Here is a 20,049-nt window from a genome sequence, read left to right on the forward strand (position 1 = left end):
GGTTTAGCATCCTTCATGAGTGTATCTTGGCGTTATATTTGTGGAGCAATTAAATCCAACAGTTTTCTCACTTTTTCAGGTGTTATTCTCAACACTGCTCTGTACTCTCGGAGATCATCATTGTAGAGTTACTTCAATATTGTATTTGTTGCTTCTTTTCTTTGCATCCAATTTCTGGCCCGAATCCTTTTTTCTTTCTGCTTTTTTCGGATAGTACCTTCAGTATAAAATAAATTCAGCACAAAGTATTTTTAAACACGGCCAGCGTGTGTTTCGCTATAAAATTGTGTAATGATAAATTCAACTGAAAACCTAAGATGAAAACTGCCAATAAAGAAGCCGATTTCGGATCAATCATCTGACAAATTCGGACCTGATTGCTGTTTCTGACTATTTGATGAACATTTGAAAAATCGCCTGGCATCTCTGGTAAACCCGTGTCGTGGTATCTGGTTTCTTGTCAGCAGCTCACATTGTGTGAACGGACAAGGCGAGTCAACCATTTGTCAAGCGAGTTCACCGGGTCAGTAGCTGCTCATTGTGAAGTCAGCTACTAGCAACGTATAAATGGGCCTTAACGCAAAACGTACACGATCAGTGAGACATCTGGATTTTGTGATGCTAATGTAACCTAAAACTCAAAAACAAATCACGTATATTTTACTTCCGGACTTTCCGAGGTAGTTCTCACATGCAGGAATCGTGCATTTTTCTACTTGTGTAAGTTTGTGCTCTCGAATTTCCTTCTGTAATTAAACTATTGTCAACATTTTTATAGTTTTCACTACTGAAAGAGGTAAATAAATAACATGTTATATATAAAATTGCGCAGAATTAAATTTCTTACAAACTCATCGCAATCAAATAATCTTTTATGATTATAACATTGTAATTTATGGAAAGAACTACAAACCTTCCATAAGCTCACATGGCAAAATTTAAAACCATCATCACTTTCACCGCAGCGCCGCCTAGGTGTAGATTTGTACGTTAGATCGCCAATAGAGTAAACATTAGGTTTGAGCGATATTCCGGCAACAGAGGGAGAGCGCTCAGAGAGTGCATCTCAGTTTTGCGCTACTGGAAATCCGAAACTGTTCAGTGAATACATTGAGAGAAATATTTAGTAAATATAACGATTTTTTTAGTAAATGCTATCAATCTATAGTCATTTTCTAAAGTACTAATAAACATATATGTCAAAAAGAACCATGATTCACAAGCCCAATATCGGCTACATTTTCCCGCCGAAAAAGCACGTATTAGAATTATATCCTTATTACACCTCCATTTTGCCTTATGACAACAATAAAATGGTTGATACGCGCTTTCCTCACCAGTTTTAAGATATGACAACATTCAAATTTACTAATGTTATCGAGTAAAATATACTAACCTCTGGTATGGATGCGGGTTTGTTGACAATATATACAAAAAAAATACTAAATGTATTTGGTAGTTTTCGACCGAGGATTTTTCTAAGTGTAGAGAATGAATGATTGTGATGACTTTATTTTCATAAAAAAATCCTCTTTTTTGTCAAACATTTCCTGTAGATTTTCTAGGTGGCCGTCGAAGCAATTGATATCGGTGTATTCAACATATGGTGTGGCTTATGTTTCAGTACTGCATTGACGGTAGAGAACCCCGCCGATGTTGAAGGTCAATGCAGTTAGATATTGGTCCTTGCCACGCAAGGCTGACCAACGACTAGATAAAAAAAACTACGTGTTTTCACTTTTAGGATCTATGAAATACCAGCAGGTCCAAACGGAACAATAAAATGGTTTTTGCATTGCCTATGCTCACCATGAAAATGAAACTTTGATCGCAATTACCGCGTTACTGATAATTTATTAGACGGGAATAAAGTTGATTCAATCCAGCTGATTTTCCCATCAATTTGGATAGGCCTATCCGAAGTTCAGAAACGTAAAAACCCCACAAAATCTAGAACCACTCAAGTGCTACTCTTCAGTTGCTAATGATGGAATTGGTGCCTATGAATGTGTGCTCATCGAAGCCTGAAGAGAAAAACAAAATTACCTGTTCATATAGTTCTCGCTCGCTGCTACCTGATGGCGGAGGATCTGTGTGCGTGCTTGATTTATTCGTAACTCGGTTTTTTTTTGTTATTACGAACGAGGGTTACACGCGGAACAAAACCCACACAACAGCAGCAGAAAAACACCAAACTGCGCGCGCAACATGGAACAAGTTGACGCTTATGGGGGAGGAGGAAGCGAGCGGTAGCAAAAGAACCATTAATTTATGCAATTTCCACTTCCTCCTTTGGTGTGTTGTGCTTGCTTTTTTTGTGTTTTCTCTTTTTCATACATAGAATTTTTCCCGAGTGAAACCAGTGAAAACAAACTGTGGTGATTAAACTCTTACTTTTTATTAGAATCCGAGCTGGATCCATTATTCCCGGCGCCCGGAGCGCAGAGTGTGCGAAAACCAGCCACGCGAAGCAGAAGTCTTTGAGCTTCAATGATGCCCGCGCGTTTGGATTTCGAAATTGCATAACAAACGCGGAGCGCCGTCCAAAAAGCCGTCCATGAGTGGATTATGAGAGGCAAAAAAACATAATTAAGAGAGCTTTTTTTTCGCGTGGCGAATCTCTCTATCTATTATCTAATCGCGAATTCGAGGCGATCGATACGGGGCTAAGGCCACAGTGACACAACGACGACTTTGTCACGGTTAAGTGATGGTTATGCAACAACAAACTAGGGACACCATCCGTCCTTAGTTAGCCGAGTATGCCCTGATTTTGAGATCCCAAAAGGGCGTTCTGATTTATTTTTCATATCCTAGCATTTGTCCTGATTTTCATCAGAAATTCAGTTTTCATGAACAAATCATAATTTTTTCTCAGTATATTTTGTTTTCGATTAAAACTTTGTTTTTGACTAAAATTTTTGCAAGTGTGTGAAAAGTGACATTTGCATCTTCCATCTGTTTTCATTCAAAGTTCAAGTTTCGCCGGTCACGGTGTTGTTTTTGCGTTTTGTCTCGATATTCCAAGATGATCATTTTAATGACGAAACGCACCGGAAGTACCTTTGTTCCTCAGAAAGACGAAATGATTATGAGGCTAAGTGCTGCAAAGTCTACAGCCATAAAATCCTCGGTAAATGGTACCAGATCGTCTTCCAGTAATTCCATGTACTTTTCTGAACTCATCCTGGTTGAAATTGTTAGCAAGAGGGATATTTCCATGACGTGAAAAATCACCCCAAATCATGAATATTGCGCCTCCACAGTTTCGGCTCAGCTTCACCTCAAGCTCAGGTTCCTTCCTCAAATCATACCAGTAGTTTGCACAACAATCAGGACCATCTAAATTGAATTTCTTTTCATCCGAAAATACAACGTTATCCCATTCATTTCGTCATGCCATATGCATGACGGGACATTGCAGTCCCGATGATCAAAAACCTACGATACAAAGGTAAAACTTTTAAATAACTAGCAGAAACCAGCGGCTGCTCACAGAATATGGTCACAAATGCCCTGAAATACCGGAAGAAATCAGAAACACGAGGACGAAAAAGGAAAACTAGTTTCGGCGAATGACCGCCGAATATTGTAATTGGTGAAAAAAGATCCTTTCCTTACACCTACAGGCATCAAAAAGGAATTTGGACTGGAATTGACGACTAGAACAATCCGGAACCGCTTGATTGATTGTAAATACCGTGCTCGTGTGCCGTCAGAAAAACTCCTTTCGTATCGGAAAGAAATCGTAAAAAAGACTGTTATTTGCTGAACATGGAGCCAGCTATTTCAGAAATGTGCTTTGGAGTCACGAAACAAAAGTAAATTCATTCGGTACAGATAGCCGACGAAGAAGACCATCAAGCTGGCGGGGGTTGCAACACAGAAAAAATACTTTGGCATCTTGAAATGAGGAAGAAATGCCATGAAAATGGAGATTCCAACAGCATAAGGATCATAAAGACACCTCAAAAAAGGTGAAACAATAGTTCGTTGTAAAAGAAATTGACGTTTTGAACTGGCCAGCGCAGTTTCCGGACCTCAATCCAATAGAAAATTTTTGGAACGAAGTCAAGAGAAATATCGCCAATATGAAACACAAAAACCGGGACGGGTTGTGGAACGCGATTATTGGTATGCTATTCCGGTAGAAACATCAGAAGACAGAAGCTTGTCGTTGACATGACGTTGCGAAGCTGTATTGAAAAGTAATGGATTTCCGACTAAATACTAACAGTTCACTCAATAGAACATATTAAGTATTCATTTGAAACAATGAATGCGTTTTCTTTTTGATTATTGATTTGTATCTATTTCATTTTCCACCGAAAAATGTGAACGTTGCCGAATATTTTATTGTTTTTCTTTATTAATCCAATGATTGTGTGACTAATTATTAAGTTACAACAATTAAATTGATATGTAAAACTATGAAGTAAGCCGTTCATTTACCATTTTTTATCAAATTTACCTATTATTTTTACCACCACTGTATTTTCCACCGTTCTTCAGCACATTTCGAATCGATGTTTCGGATCTGTTTACTCCCCTTCCTATTTCCCGGTTACTCATACCAGTTTTCTTCAGTTCACGAACAACTCTTTGTTCTGATTTACTCAAACATATTTTTTTCGGCATTTTTCACCTCAGATCAACAAATTGCCAGCGCCAACAAATGTTTTGCGTACTAACACAACAACAAAACTGAAATGACAGATTGCCAAGATTTTAGGTGTCATAGGTGCGCTAGTCGCTTCTATTCAATTGATTGTAGATCTAAAATATACACCCGAGGACGAATCAAAAGTAATAGCGAAGACAGATTTATAATCGCTTGGACTTCGAGCAAAAATTAACCTGCGTTGAAACGAATTTTTCTCCCTGTATTGCGCATGATATTTGATGGCACTGAAACCGCCAAAACATCTCCTGTGTTCGTACCAATACGGAAGCCATCGTCTCCGCAGTTTTTTTTTCATTGCGTGGATCGTCCGAGAAATATGTTCAATAAATAAATTTGAGTTTCTTGGTCTCACAAATCAAATACAAAGTGGTTTCCTTTAGTTATACTTCGAGAATGATAATGATTCGGTTTGATTTTTAACTCGGTATCCATAAACAGAGCGCAAAATTCACCTGTTGCGCCCTGAACCGGAACCCCACCCCACAGTTTGAACACATTCCGCGATAGCAGGTTGTTTTCCCTGTTGAAATTATTGCACTGACCCGACCCAAGTCTGTCGTGAACCGTGGGAATGTTGTTCCCCTAGGCGCAACACACCCGGAGAATCATTTTCACCCTAGTATGGAAGACGTTGTCGTCGAGGGAACGAGCGAAAATCCTGAACCTGCCCGTATCTGCGGGTTTGAAGGGGGAACACAGAATAACACCCGCATAATTTAGAGTGCGATCCAGGCTTTCGAAAAAAGAAAGGAGGGTTTGTGTGTGGAGTGTGAGAGGTTCGATTTCAAGGTTCGGCGCGAAATGTCGCAGCGATCGAATGCGGGTCGCCGCTCGTGTTTTCGCCGGAAGTAAGGGGGAAATAAAATTCCTTGACTGCTGTTGGTTGACCCCCTCTCAGCCTGTTGGTGCGCAGTGCGCAAGCTGTGGTGAAAAATTACGCAATTTGTTTACGTTCGAAAGTTCTGTGACTCATCGCGGCGCGCTCACCACGGGTTTACCTTTATCGGAAGGGATGTGGAGGGGCGAATGAAATAAAAAAAACAACACAAACTGTGGCACACAGAAGTTGAGCTGTGCGCTAAGTAATGATAATGAATGTGTGCGACTTGTGGAATTTAGTTTAATTGTCGGTGCGGGTTTTGGCGCGGGAAAAAATGCTAACCACATGAGCTGCTGCCGCAGAAGGTGAAGCGATTAGAAGGCAGAGCGCGACACAAGTCAGAACTTCCGCGTATTGTTCGGTTCGGTGTTGTTTGTTTCATCGACAACACACAACCGAGTGGTTCGGGAACATAAACATAAACAAACGCTCAGCCGGTCCCTGTCAATGTATTTCCTGTTCCCCGCGGGGGGAACAGTTCAAGGTCAAGTGCTCTTCAAGCAGGTTCCAAACTCCCCGCAACCGGAAGGCTCTTTGTGCGGCTCAATCGGTGATTCAATCAAGTGGATCCTATTTTGCTGAAGGCAAAAGCGAGTCTTACGATGCAAAGACCATTGCACAATTTTACTTTCATTTCCCACCAACAAGAGGCGTCTTTATACGCCAACTGGACCGGACTGGGCGGTTACCGTTAATTTGACAAGCTGGAACCCCCTTCTCCTCTCCGGTGCGAACTCGAGCAATAATCATCTGTGCCAAGCCATTAAAGTAATAAATGAGTGTGAATTTAAATAAACGCTCCTATTGAGCGGGACGACGACTACGACCACGGTTCACGACTCCGGTTCTCGTTGGCGCCAAATGGTCGCCTGCTAGTAGTTAGTGGGCCCTCGCCAGAGTCTGATTTGTGGCGTTTTCGAATAAAAAGCAATTAATAGTATGAAAAAAAACCCACAGTACAACATTGCCTCGGTGTGTCGAGTTAAGCCGATCTCGAAAACTGCTGTGAGTAATCTCGCAAGTTCCGGGTCCATTCCCCCCCGCGTGTAGCGTGGTGTGCTGTGGCGCGCCAACGGCGCGAGAGGGGCCACAAATTTTGAATAAGATTCAATTTCTGCTTGTTTAATTCTATCCTCGCGGAGAGTATGGTTCCCTTGTAGAGAGCAGGTCGCGCTATGCGGCGGGACTTTTCTTCACCACTTGTCTTCATCAAGCTCAATTGCCGCTAGTTGAGGCTGGAGATTTTTTTTTGTGGGGCGCTGTTGTTGTTGCTGTCAAATGTACCGAGACATTGACGCAAACTCGCAGCAGCGGTGCCAATGTTCTTTTAATGCGTTCCGAGATACGCTCGATCACGACCTCCATTTTGGTACTGGAGGACGACAGATTGTGATGGAAAAATTGTCAATTTCAGTTCCTGTTGAAGAACGCTCGCATGCAGCTGCACTGTGTGGCAGGGTTGCCATGATAAAATCTGTGTTTTTGGTGTCAAAAACTTTCTAATTTTAGCTCTAGTATCTAGTATTAAGAGGCATAGTTATTGTGAATCCGAAGATTGCAGGCTCGGGTCTTGTCACGGTCGCCATGAAACAATAAGATTGACGAGGCTGACACACTAAACGAGCGGGAGTTTTATTGACAGACTTACATTTATTCAATTTCATTCTACATTCTACTTTCTTCCTATTTTGTTCTACAATCTTTCGCCATCTTTTACGCACCTTGAAAATTCTAGCCTCTCAGAACATGTTTGTTTTCACGTATTCTGGCCATAGAGTTGTAGTTTTAGTCATTGAGAGAATTTTGCAGAGATTTTTTGATCGTTTATATATTTTTTCCAAAACTCTACAGTATCACAATTTAAACAATTTAAAAAATGGAGAGCTGTCAGCGCTCGAAAAATGACCATGAAGTTGCTACGAAGCCACTTGCTTCAGATATGGACAGGTTCTGCCACTTGTGTATCGACAATCATAGCAACCCATGAGTTTTCAAACAAAATTTGACAGCGCTCTCAGTTGAACTGCGAAAGTTATGGCAAAAACAGTAAACTAAATGCGCTCCATGGTTTGTGCGCACTGGGAGCTTCAAGAAAATGGACATCGTCAAGTACTGTGAGTCCGTTCCGGTATCTGTAATATTCCTACACTTCCGAAGAAGAATGAGAGCATTGAACGGAAACCTGGTTCTGGTCGAAAGATTGCTACACATCGTTCCGGGTTTTGGGTATGGCACCAGAAAAGAACTAAAAAAGACAATTTAATGGGACAAGTTTCCCATAAAACTTAATTTTATTGACCATATCCTTCCAGCAGTTGGTCGGAACTTTCGCCATTGCTGTTGAAAACATACTTGTTGGCAAGTTTCTGCATTCTTCGACATATCAGGGCACCATACGCGTTCTTGCAATATATATGCACAGGTTTCACAATATCCGCTACGGATCCAGTTTGTTCGAATTTACGCACTACATTAGCGATTGTGTGCTCTGTAGGCCGTCCATGACGACCAAAATCCGTCCGTACTGCTCGAAAAACATTTGCCGGTTTTTCATCATTTTTATAGTATAATTTAACAAAATTAACACGTTGTGCGATGCTAAAACGATCCATATTGTAAAATGGCAGACATTCAACTAACGATATGACGCTTTGGTTGACAGCTATGTCAAACGGTTGTCAGCGCAGGGCTGTATACTTTCGGAAGCCCGAAATGGAAAACCCTGTACTTCGCCTACTGCTCCACCTCAATATGTACCTCAATGGATAAATACTAAGAAATAGAAATGTTTAAATCTATCATCACAATACAAAATGTTGCAGGTAGTTTGGTCACTTGGTCACCTGTTGCCTCTGTAAAAATTATGCTTTTGTTTCCCAAAAAATCGTCACAATTTGTTATGATGAGTTTTTATGCAAATAGCAGATAATGTATAAAGCAAATGGTTACGTAAGAGTGAAGATTCATTTTTCATTCAAAATATAACGATTTGAAACTAACTTCGGGCGTGATAATCCGATAGAGTATCTTTCTTTCGCGACAAATTCAAGTTTTAATAAATGTCGACAGCATATCTTCGAAAACGCAAATTGCTTCGAAACAGATAGATATTAAGCGAAAGAAAGATTAAATTTTATTCAAGTGCGGACCGGAGATTCTACATATGAAAGCTAGTTAGGGAAACTAATAACGATCAAATCACTAACCAGGAAAACGGAAGATAATTTTCATTCAGATAAAGAAAAATGTACAAAATCAGAAAAAAATCAGGATCATTTCAAAAAACTCAGACAATATTGAAAGTTTGTCAGGATATCGGTAACGTGCCAAAAAGTCTAGGAAATCCCGTGAAACTCAGCAAGGTTGCCATCTCTGGTTGTGTGCAGTAATTTGTGATCCAAAGTGTGACGAGTTAGCACTCATATTTGAACTTTCGAGTTTCGTCCTATCAACGTTCAAACAATCATTCCGAGCGTAATGGATATATTGCTTCAGTTGAGTTCATTATGTCTAATGCGCTCTAAATTTAGACACTCGCTCGCGAGTGGAATCTCCCTGGCAGCAGTAATCAAATCGTTATCTACGAAATTCGTGATATCAGATATTTTACGACGCTGGTGCGGTTGTTATCACCACCAGCAGAGGTTGTAACAGTGCTCGTTCTTATCTCCTTTCGCTCGAGAATGATAAAGGCGAATCGTGTTCACCTTCCTCTCGATGGAAGGGTCGACTGGCGAATTCGATTCACGACAGCGATTCCCGCATTGTTTTGTCCCGCAAAAGATTAATTAACAAACCGAAACCACCGGTCGGGGTCTGCTGTGTTGGGTCAGATTTGCATAATACATCTTGTTATTTAATTTCTCGTGAAAAAAAAACACAGGAAAACTTTGAGTGTTGCAACTCTTTTCGACGGTTTGTTGGTTACTCGGTCTGGTCTACTAGGGGGTGGGGAGGTGATAAGCGTTGACCATACTGTAGCAACCCAGCCGCATCCACTTTGCGCTGTCTGGTGCACAACTTTTTAATATAAATAAATAACTTTCACTGAGTAAGCAGCAGCAGCAGCTGGAGCTGTGTTTCGGTCATGAGGCGCTTACCTCATCGATTAAGTATTATCTCCAAAACCCACCCATCATGGGGCTCGGGTGTTGCTGGTCTAGGCCCAACCCAATTCAGGGGGTTCCGTGCACCGGACGCGACGACGCAGCGAAACCCGATAGGGATCGCAGGCTCTCATAGCTTGGTCGGTTAGGGGTGAGTTGGCTGAAGTTTTTCACCGAAACAGGTGACAGCCAGCCACCGGCCGATGTCGACGATCTTCGGATATGACTTAATTATAACACTTCCCCGGAGTGCTGCATGTGTTCGTAAGCAACAGCAGCAGCAATAGCTGGCCGCTGCTATGAGGTTGGCAAATAACAGGTTTTCTCTTTCCACTATATTACTGTGGCTATTGCAACGAGACCAAACTCGATATTCGTTAGCCGGAAGGGGTCCACGGGGGAGCGGGGAGCACAGAGCACAAACAAACCAGTCCGAGAAGGGGCTTACATTACATCGTAATTTGATACTGCACCACGCAGCAGGGTTACCATATCTAAAGAATGATCTGTATTTATACAGATTTTTCGGACATTTTTAAACCAAGATTACAGATTACTGATTTGTTGGATTCCATACAGAATTTACAGATTTTAAAAAAATAACGTTCCAATATTAGATACGACTTGATGTCAATGGTTTTTTTTTCTCCATCTCACCAATTTTATACATATAGCATTTGAATAAGTCTGAATGAAAATGAGATTTTGAACGCTTTTTGTCTAGACATTCCATGATATTGTTGCATCGATTTGGACACTATTTAACATCATAAGAACTGTTTATTTCAACAAACGGACACTTTGTTGAGGAGATATCTTCATTATTTTTCAACCAATTTATGCACGTTTTTTTTTGAAAAATGAAGGTTTATTACCCTACAAAAAGAACAACATGAAAACCCTGACCAAACTCATCTAATGATGAAACTGGTGTACTTTTCCTCGAACTCCTCTCATAAGCCTGTTCACAGTTTCCGGGTTAAGCAGATGACCACATTTTCTTAAACCCATCGATTGACTGTGCTTCTCTTCCATCCGTCTGAAGGTGGGGTTCATTGTTGAAGATACACATCAACAAGACTCTTTTGAATGCACTCCTTTCGATAGTTATCAGCGTTTATGGTTCCTGTTGTGGAATATGACAAACTTTTTGACGTAGAACTACGCCTTCATTAAGGGTGCCAAATCGGAAAACAGGTCACGTTTTTATGAAATAAAGTTAACGTTAATAACTATTCACTAAGATTTGTTTGATATGCTATACATTACTATACATACCATACATCCCATAGTCTGTATATGATGAAAATTGCAAGCATTACCATTTCCTCATACCTTTGTTCTGTCCATTTGTGTGCTTTCCCGAACAGAGCTGTCAATAATGAGCAACTTATCGACGGGCAACGAAGGGGAAACCGTAAGATGTAAAGTCTCCGTGAACAAAGGAAAAGAAGAAGAACGAAGAGGAGCACAAGAATGAATCATCAAACAATTATCGTCAATTGATTCTACAATAAAAAAACATTTCAGGGCGACCAAACTGGTAGAATTGTTATTTCAAAATTTTCGTAGCATTATAAAATAATATCCGCATCTATTAAGAAGCAACTTGAATTAAACTATAGCTTAATTCTACGTCAACGATGCGGTCGTGTCTTGAACACAACCTCCTATAATTTTGTTTTTCCACAAGAACAAACTTGTCCATTCTAATCCACCATTTAGCATCTGGTACTTCTTTGCCAACAACAGCATCGTAAAATTGTGGCCCCGGAAGGGTTGTTGGGTCTAGTTTGCAATAAGTTTCATCACCCATCGAAATGCAACAGTGTTTTCGCTTTTTTCACGATCGTATCCAACATCCGACATCGTTCCTTTGCCCGTTCCGCGGTCCGTTTCGGTGTCCGATGTTGTTCCTCCGTTTGATAATCTGAACGGTTTCGATGTTAACCTTGAGTTTTTTTTCCCGCACAGAGTCCAATTGACCGGACAGCAAAAGCTTTACACATTTCTGATCGATTTCTGGATTGGGAGCACCTCTTCTTGTTCTGGATCTTGACAAATCTTCAAGAGTGCAGTGCTCTCCAAACTTCCTGATAATCTGGCACACAGCAGACCTAGACTTTTTCACAAGTTTTGGCATATTACTCTGTGGCTACTCGTTCATACACATAATAAAAAGTGATGTTGTTTCTCAAACTTAAGCTCTTTATAATGGTTTAATTCGTCAAATATTCGATTTCATTAAATTATCCAAAACTAATTTGTAGAGGAAATAATAAGGGATTTTAACTTTGGAAAAGCTCAATCAGCCAATTTGCAACTAGTAATATGTATGAGAGAAAAAGTTAGGTACAGCTTTGTGTCAGGAGAATTTAATTCAATTATACAAGTACGGACCGGCGAGCTATTACGACAATTCTAATTTCCAACCAGAAAAATAGCAGAACAATTGAGTGTTTGTGAGGATTTCAGGGAGCGTGCCAAAAAGTCTGGAAAGGTTGGCATCTCTGCACGCAACAATCATCATGCAAGCTTTGCTTGCAACAAGAAAACAAAAATCATCGGACTGGCGTGCTATTAATAACACAACAATGATCACATCAACTGTCTCCGCTGTCCGGTCTGCTGAACGAGGGAAGAACAGAAGAAATACTTCTTCGCCTAAAAGAGGCTCCTGTGTAATTTACAATTTATAGAAACCGTTAACATGTAACATGTACACAATTAAAACCCAGCTCTGTTACAGATTAAATGCTAATGAGCCTGAATAAATAATTGCATGGGACAAAAATACTTGTATACCATTTGCGAGAAACCGCATTCCTCTATTAAGTAGAATGCACATTCGATACGGAAAAGAAAATTTTCAATTATTATTTTTATTCTAAAAGTGCATTTATTCCACCTGCAAATCCAATACGATATTCGTTTTGCGATATTCGAAATGGATTTATGAATTTCGCGAACTGATAAAACTGAAGAATGAGGATAATGCTGCAATTTTTTTCTCTCTCACTCCAGAATTCATACTTCAAGGCTGATTTGTAATATTCGAATGCGGTTCAAAGTTTGAATTGCAATCGCATTTGACAAAAAAATCTAGTGTCTTTGTATAATCTTTCGCAATTGATCTCGAAGCTGAATCCATGCATCATTTTCATATCACAGGAAATCATCCTAATCGGTCGTTTCCGGAAGAAGCGTTGATTCTGATGAAGAAATGGAGCGACAGGAATCAGTAATTGTGATCAGTGCCACACAATTTGACCGAAAAACCATAAATGGATTGCATCTCTATCTTCAGTTTTCGACGAGAAGCAAACATATACTAGGTGGATCAAATTTTTAAGCTGCGTGAAAGATGGCGAAAGATTGTGAAACAAAATCGTGCATATACAATTGAATAAATGTCTGTGTGCCTATAAAATGATTTCCAGCCAACCCGAAATGAGCTATCCTGATTCCTTTCTGTTCCATATTTTCACTCTTGCTGATTCTTCAAAATTGTGGTTGGCAACCTTGCACACAACAAATGCAAAAATTTGCACCATTCAGTTCCAAAACTCACAGCAGAAACATAACCCAACTGACAGCATTTCGCCTACTCAGATCGAACACCCCATTCTCACCCGTCAACGCGGAATCAACAGGTAGTCATCGCGCTAGGGTAGAATCGCTGCACATGCGCAGCAAAAACCTCCCAGCATTATGGTCAGCAGCGACTTCAACGCCTCGAACATCAACCCAGGCGCAAACCCCGGGTCACATGGTCACATGGTTTCAGAGCCACTTACCTTCAGTGTGAAATCACCAAAGTCGTAGAACGCCCCGGTGTGCATTATCGCGGTAGACATCCTCTCTGTGTCTCTTCGTTGGTTACTGCTGCGTTATTATGTTCAGTTCCGTTCCGACGATCTTCTGCTCTTTTCTGAAGCTGCTGCAACTTGTTGTCAGTGTCGACCGACTCTATTCTACTACAATGCACTATTGCTGCTGCTGGTGCTGCTATCGGTATCAAACCCTGACTTTCTGACAAGCGCACTCACTCTTCTTTCAATTTGGAACTTTCGACGAACGTCGCGGAAAATGCACTTTGCTCTCTGGCAAATATTGATCTTCTTTTGCTCACTTCACACCTTTTATTTCTTCTTTGCACTTTATATTCTTATGGCCCCGGGCAGGTCGAACTTTATAATTTTTTTTTCAAAACTTCTTCTCTTTCTTCTTTATATTTCTTACATCAAGGCACTCTTCTTCTTTTTTCTGCAAAGAAAAAAAGAAAGAAATCAGAAATCACACACTGTCTTTTTTGTTGTTGTTGTTGGTGGTGGCTGTTTTGTGGCACACAAACACACGGACGAGGATAATTCTTTTTTTTTTTCTCGGATATTTCACGGTTTGTTCCACAAGTAATTTTTGACCAAAACTGCAAAAACTAGAACAAACTCTCTGCCGCTGTCCGCCTCGATGGTGGTGCGGTGTTTTTTTCTTTTTTTCTCGATGTTAGCGGGGGGTTTCGATAAACGGGAGGCGCGCGTGGGCGGCGAAGAACAGAAGAACGATTTCTACAATACGCGACACGATCGTCAATACGCGATTTCCGCGCGTAGAACGTGTTTGTTTTGTTGGGCCTGTTTTTTGTTTGTTTGTTTGCTGTTGCTGTTCCTTACCGAAGAAAGTGTTCGAAAACTTCCCAGTCAGTTTAACAACTATATGAGCTCGCTCGCCTTGTACTAAAGAAAGATTGCTTTTAAAATAAGTTTTGCTTCTTCACTTGCTGAGACGGGAGTGTGTAAAACTGGCTACCTCTACTCTGTACGCCGCTCGTTTCAAAACTGACTTGCGTTTGGCTGGAGCGATACGTCGATATGCCCTAAGCGTAGCGCGCTGCGGCAGCGAGGGATTCTTTTTCGAGAGATGGAGAGAGAAAGAATGGAAGAGTGTCGAATCAGAGAGCGAGAAGAAAGAGCAAAAATGGTTCTCTTGTCGCTATATGGTGGGGATGGACAAAATTCCGAGAGTGCGATTGTTTGCAACCCCTCCGGATGGGGTGGTGTGTTTTTACTATGAAACAGGCCCTGTGTGAAATGAGGTTTACGTTTCATATGTTTTTTTTTCTCTTGGTTTGTTTGTTTCTTCTGCTTGGCGGTGGTGCGCGCATGCGAGGGTGTGAGTGAGAGATTCGTTTGCTGTTTTTGTTCTGATCTCTCACTGTTTGCATACGGTAGGCGCTGCGAAGAGGATTGCTAGGGTTTGCGATACGATAACGAGCGTTGCGTATATAAAGGATTGTATATATTGTACATACATAAGAATCCCTTTTTCCTGTCTACATTCTCAACAATATTGTTTGACCTACGTCTCCAAGCTTCTTCCTAAATGTACTCGCTTCCAAAAGTATATTAAATGATATGAAATTGTGTTTTTTTGTAATTTCTTTTTATTGAATATTATTGTTCATCTTAATATAAATCGTAATTCCTGAAAAAATTGATTAACTTTTTTGTTCACACTTTTGGGAAAATTAAAAACGTTGAACCCACTCAAAATCATTTCGATTAACACTCTGGGTTCTTCTATTTCGTTCAAGACAGGTATATTCAACACTGTAAATCAAAAAAGTAAACGCCTATGATTGGGTTAACCCGAAAATGTTAACTTGAAACATTCGCGCAGTTTTCCAGAACACATTTTCATTGAAATGCGTTAGATTACCTGTTTCTATTTTTGTTTTCTAATTTTAGTGTAAAAACACTCCAAACTTGTGAATACCATATCTAGGGTGTACTATATGTATATATATATATATATATATATATATATATATATATATATATATATATATATATATAATTATAGTATAGAAATTTGAAAATAATCAAAAAAATTTTTCTTCATATTTTTGTTGTTTATGCATACAAGAAAATACTCCAGGGAGGACTTTTGGAAAAACCTATTATTTGCCGAGTTAGAGCCATTTTAGAGATTCGGCATCTAACTTGGTGCGGCCTAACAATGAACTTACTTCAAACGCGTTTTTCTCGAAACCAGTTTTTCAAACTGGCGTACACGATATCTCAAGTTCTACTGATCCGATTCATGTCATTTATATGAACACAATATACATGCGTCTCTCTATCTGGGTTCATGCGAATTGTTAAAAAAAACTGTTTCGTAGTTCGGTTTTCCCGTAAACTCGACTGGAAATGATGGTTTATTTAGAGGTTAGCACATATACAATAACAAATTACAAACTTACAAATTAGTTTCTCCACTATTTTATCCTATTTGATCCAATATAGAAACAGCCTATGACATATATTTCAAGTTCAATTCAGTTCTTCGAAACTAATAATTCATAGATTTATAGATAAACAATGGAACTTTTTATAAGCTGTAGCGTTAGCACATGGCGAGAATTTTTGTCTTCGGCGGATAGGTTTCGGAATAATATTGTATGTCACTTGTCAATGTGTCAGTTATCGTTGACAATTAACACAGCGCGTCGAAATTTTGAGTGCTTTATCCAGACGCTGTTATGTCATTACCTTTGTTTGGGTCCCTTCACATTGCTCAATTCCGGGTAATGAGAGGGTTGACTCATTGGCAAAGGTAGGTGCAATTGAAGGCGATATTTATCAGCATCAAATCGCCTTCAATGAATTTTATTCTTTAGTTCGTAAAAATAACATCGCTAACTGGCACCGTAAGTGAAACTAGGATGAATTGGGCCGGTGGCTTCACTCGATTATCCTAAGGTTAGCCTCAAACCATGATTCAAAAGTCTGGACTAGAGTCGAGACTTTACTCATGTCCAACTCATGTCCAATCACTGTTTGTTAGACGCGCTACTCTTTCGTTTTATTCTTGTCGATAGCAATATCTGTGCTTGTGGCCAAGGTTACCACGACATCGAACACGTTGTTCGGTCGTGCAAGGAGTATCTTGTTGCCAGATCGTATTTAGAAAACTCTTTTCGGGATAGAGGAAGGCAGTCCAATGTGCCGGTGAGAGATGTGTTGGCTAGGTTAGACTTTGATTAAATGTCCCAAATATATGTCTTCCTAAAAGTTATCGATCTTCGTATCTGATTGTCCTTACATCCTTATCCTTATATCCTCCTTTTCCTTTTCCTTCGCGAGAAATCAACCCCACTCCTTATTAACAATAATAAGGTGAAATGTAAATACATATTAGATATAAGATATGCTTAAGAATTGAGTGTGATGAATGTGAGTGTGAACATTGTCAACATATTCTTATATCCCTTCCTTTTCCTGAAGAAAATATGTCACCCTTCTAAACTCGAGTAGACCGCGAGTAATCGGTTTTCTACATCACTAACATTAGAATTAAGGAAAAATGTTTATAAAGGGTGTGTCACATCAAATTGCATCCCGGAAAAAACGCTGTAGAAATTTAATTTTTAACATGGTGGGGAAGACGAGAGCCCGGAAGCTGTACACCGAAATGCTGACGAAGCCGCATTGCCTGGTAATGGACGACGAAACCTACGTCAAAGCGGACTTTCGTGAGCTGCCGGGCCTGTTGTTCTTCTCCGCAGAGGACAAATTCAGCGTTCCGGAGGAGATTCGCAAGCAGAAACAATCCAAGTTTGCCAAAAAGTACATGGTGTGGCAAGCGATCTGCTCTTGCGGAAAGCGGAGCGCCCCCTTCGTGATGACCGGCACGGTAAACGGGCAGGTTTACCTTAAGGAGTGCCTACAGAAGCGCTTACTACCACTATTGAAGCAGCACGAGGGCCCGACCATCTTCTGGCCGGATCTCGCTTCGTGCCACTATTCAAAGGACGTGTTGGAGTGGTACGAAGCCAACGGGGTCACCTTCGTGCCAAAGGAAATGAACCCGCCCAACGCGCCGGAGCTTCGCCCAATAGAGAAATATTGGGCGATTATGAAGCAGGCGCTCCGGAAGAACCCTAAAGTTGTCAAATCGGAGGCGGACTTCAAGAGAAAATGGATTTCTGTTCAAAAAAACTACAACCTGACGTTGTACAGAACCTTATGGACGGGGTAAAGAGGAAGGTACGAGCATACGGGCTTGGGCTCGAAGTATGAAAAATGGAAAATGCCAAAAGTTGTTTAATAGTTTTTATTTTACTGTCTAAAATTTTCAAAAGGATCGTTCTACTGGGCGAATTTCTACAGCGTTTTTTCCGTGATGCAATTTGATGTGACACACCCTTTATATACTTGTAACAATACAGTGAGTACAACCTTACATTGGCTTGGCCAAGGAAGCCAATGCAATGATATCAGGCTATGTCAGGAAATTCACATATGAACAGTGGGTAATCCATGAACTAAATCCATAATATCCATAAACAAACTTTGACTTTGACAGATAGATAAGGCGTTACTAATAAAACAAGTACTTATATCTTTAGTCCGATGTAAGATTATTATGCAACGCAAAATATTAGAACTTGTAGCTCCTTGTAACTTCTAACTAATATTATGAGACTGATTATGCAACAGGGCATATTATCTGTCAAACTATTATTGCTTTGATTACCAGATATGAGCGTTTTCGGAGAGATTTCTTTTGAAATTGATTTATAAACACGGAACAAAACAGCAGTTATTAATTTTAACGTGAATTTTGGTAAAAGTGCATCAGATAAAAATACTGGCGGCAAGTTTTTCTTGTTGATTCGAGACCTTGTGATTAACTCCTCCCCACAAAATTAAAGTAAAATTAAAAGGAATATTTTTTGACGACATTAGGGTCATCCAAACCCGAAACGTTGAATGCGATTTTTGAATATGAATTTAAATCGTTATTAAATCGATGTAAAAGTGTATCGAGACTGGAGTGAAAGTGTTTGTGAAGGTCCATCGAGACTTTGATTTTAAATAATAAAAGTCCGGCAATATTTTTGAAACTTGTTCAATTTTTCTCCACGTGCGCTTCGCACGTTTTTCAGCAACCATTAAACCGAAGAACCGAGAAGGTTTTGTTATCATATTGAATCAAATTTGTGCAGCTAAGCCGCTCCTTTTGCTGATGTATTGACCTCCACTTCTGCACAGACTCGTCGTCTTTTATTTCCATCTCTACCAGGATCATGCCATAATTCAGCAGCATAACTATAATCCTTTATATTACCACCAACAAAAAATATTTTTTTCGCTGCTCTTGGAGTATTATTTCAATATTTTACTTAGTCAAAACCATCTAAGGCCATGTTCTCACTGCAGCGGGGCGTCAACTTCTCGCCACGATATTTTAATTCATTCACATTGCACCGTGACTTCGGCGTGTTCTATGAAAATTGTCAATGTGTGTTTTTGAATGAAAGAATGAAAATTGGTTTATTTTTCTATATTCCAACATCGTTGGAAGTATCCGGCTAAAAACTCGGAGGGTGAAAAACGTAAAAAATTAAAAAAAAAAACAAACAGAAATTAAGTTATGTCACTACTAAAAACAAACATATGCTAGAGAGAAACGGAGAAATACAAATATCGTCGGCGTGAAGTGTTTTCGTTCGCACGCCAGCCACACGTCAAAACCACGCTCACGACACGTCAGCCTGGTGTGGACACATCGGTAAGAACGGTAAGCGTCACACGCCCCGCTGCAGTGAGAACAAGGCCTAAAGGTATCTGGCAATACTGAGGCTGCGATATAAAAATGTACGATATTAATTTGGGTGTCATTTTTATGTAACGAAACCACGATTTTAGAGGGCCGGCAGAAAATTCGTTGAAAATCGATGAAAATGCAACAAATTGAAAAGCTTTTCACTGTAAACGTACTAGGTTTGTACACCCAGAAAAACCGTCGATAAAAGCATACCCTTCGGTAATGCAAACATTAGTAGAATGTATATATGTTTTGTACATATTACCAACCGTATGCAATGCACATTCCCAATAATCCATCCCTCGAAAACTAATCAAGCAAATGGAGTCAAATTTAGCATGCGAAGGTTTTAGGGGACACGAAACGTTTCTATAGTAGTTCGACACTCCTCCCCTCCTCCAACGGGGGGCTCCCATACAAATGAAACACAAATTTCTACATAACTCAAAAACTAATCAAGCAAATGAAGCCGAATTTGGGATGTGAAGGTTCTAGGGGGCACGAAACGTTTCTATGGTAAATAGACACTTCCCCCATCTCTCTGAGGAGGAGGGGCCTGTCATACAAATGAAGCATACATTTCTGTATAACTCAAGAACTAATCAAGCAAACGGAACCAAATTTGGCATGTGGAGGTTTTAGGGGGAAACATTTCTAAGGTGGTTCAACACTCCTTTCTTCTCTCTAAAGAAGAGGGGGAGGGGAGAGTGCTGAACAACTTGAGAACTAAACAAACAAATGGAATTAAACTTAGCATATAGAGGTTT

General features: G+C 40.1%; 1 protein-coding gene across 2 annotated transcripts in view; it reads right to left on the bottom strand.

Annotated features, from left to right (window-relative positions):
* Positions 1–14,528, bottom strand: part of LOC129765376 (protein TIS11-like) — a 37,700-nt gene extending 23,172 nt beyond the window's left edge. The window contains exons 1-2 of one of the 2 annotated variants that reach the window (XM_055765634.1): positions 14,344–14,528; positions 13,468–13,936 (exon numbers count right to left, since the gene is read on the bottom strand). In XM_055765634.1, coding sequence (XP_055621609.1) covers positions 13,468–13,527 — 60 coding nt within the window. In that variant the 5' untranslated portion in view covers positions 13,528–13,936; positions 14,344–14,528. Of the gene's footprint in view, positions 1–13,467 lie in introns of both variants that reach the window. The other variant, XM_055765633.1, reaches the window with a different exon arrangement.
* Positions 14,529–20,049: the final 5,521 nt, after the last annotated feature.

Source organism: Toxorhynchites rutilus, chromosome 2 (assembly GCF_029784135.1).
Source record: "Toxorhynchites rutilus septentrionalis strain SRP chromosome 2, ASM2978413v1, whole genome shotgun sequence".
Classification (NCBI taxonomy): Eukaryota; Metazoa; Arthropoda; class Insecta; order Diptera; family Culicidae; genus Toxorhynchites; species Toxorhynchites rutilus.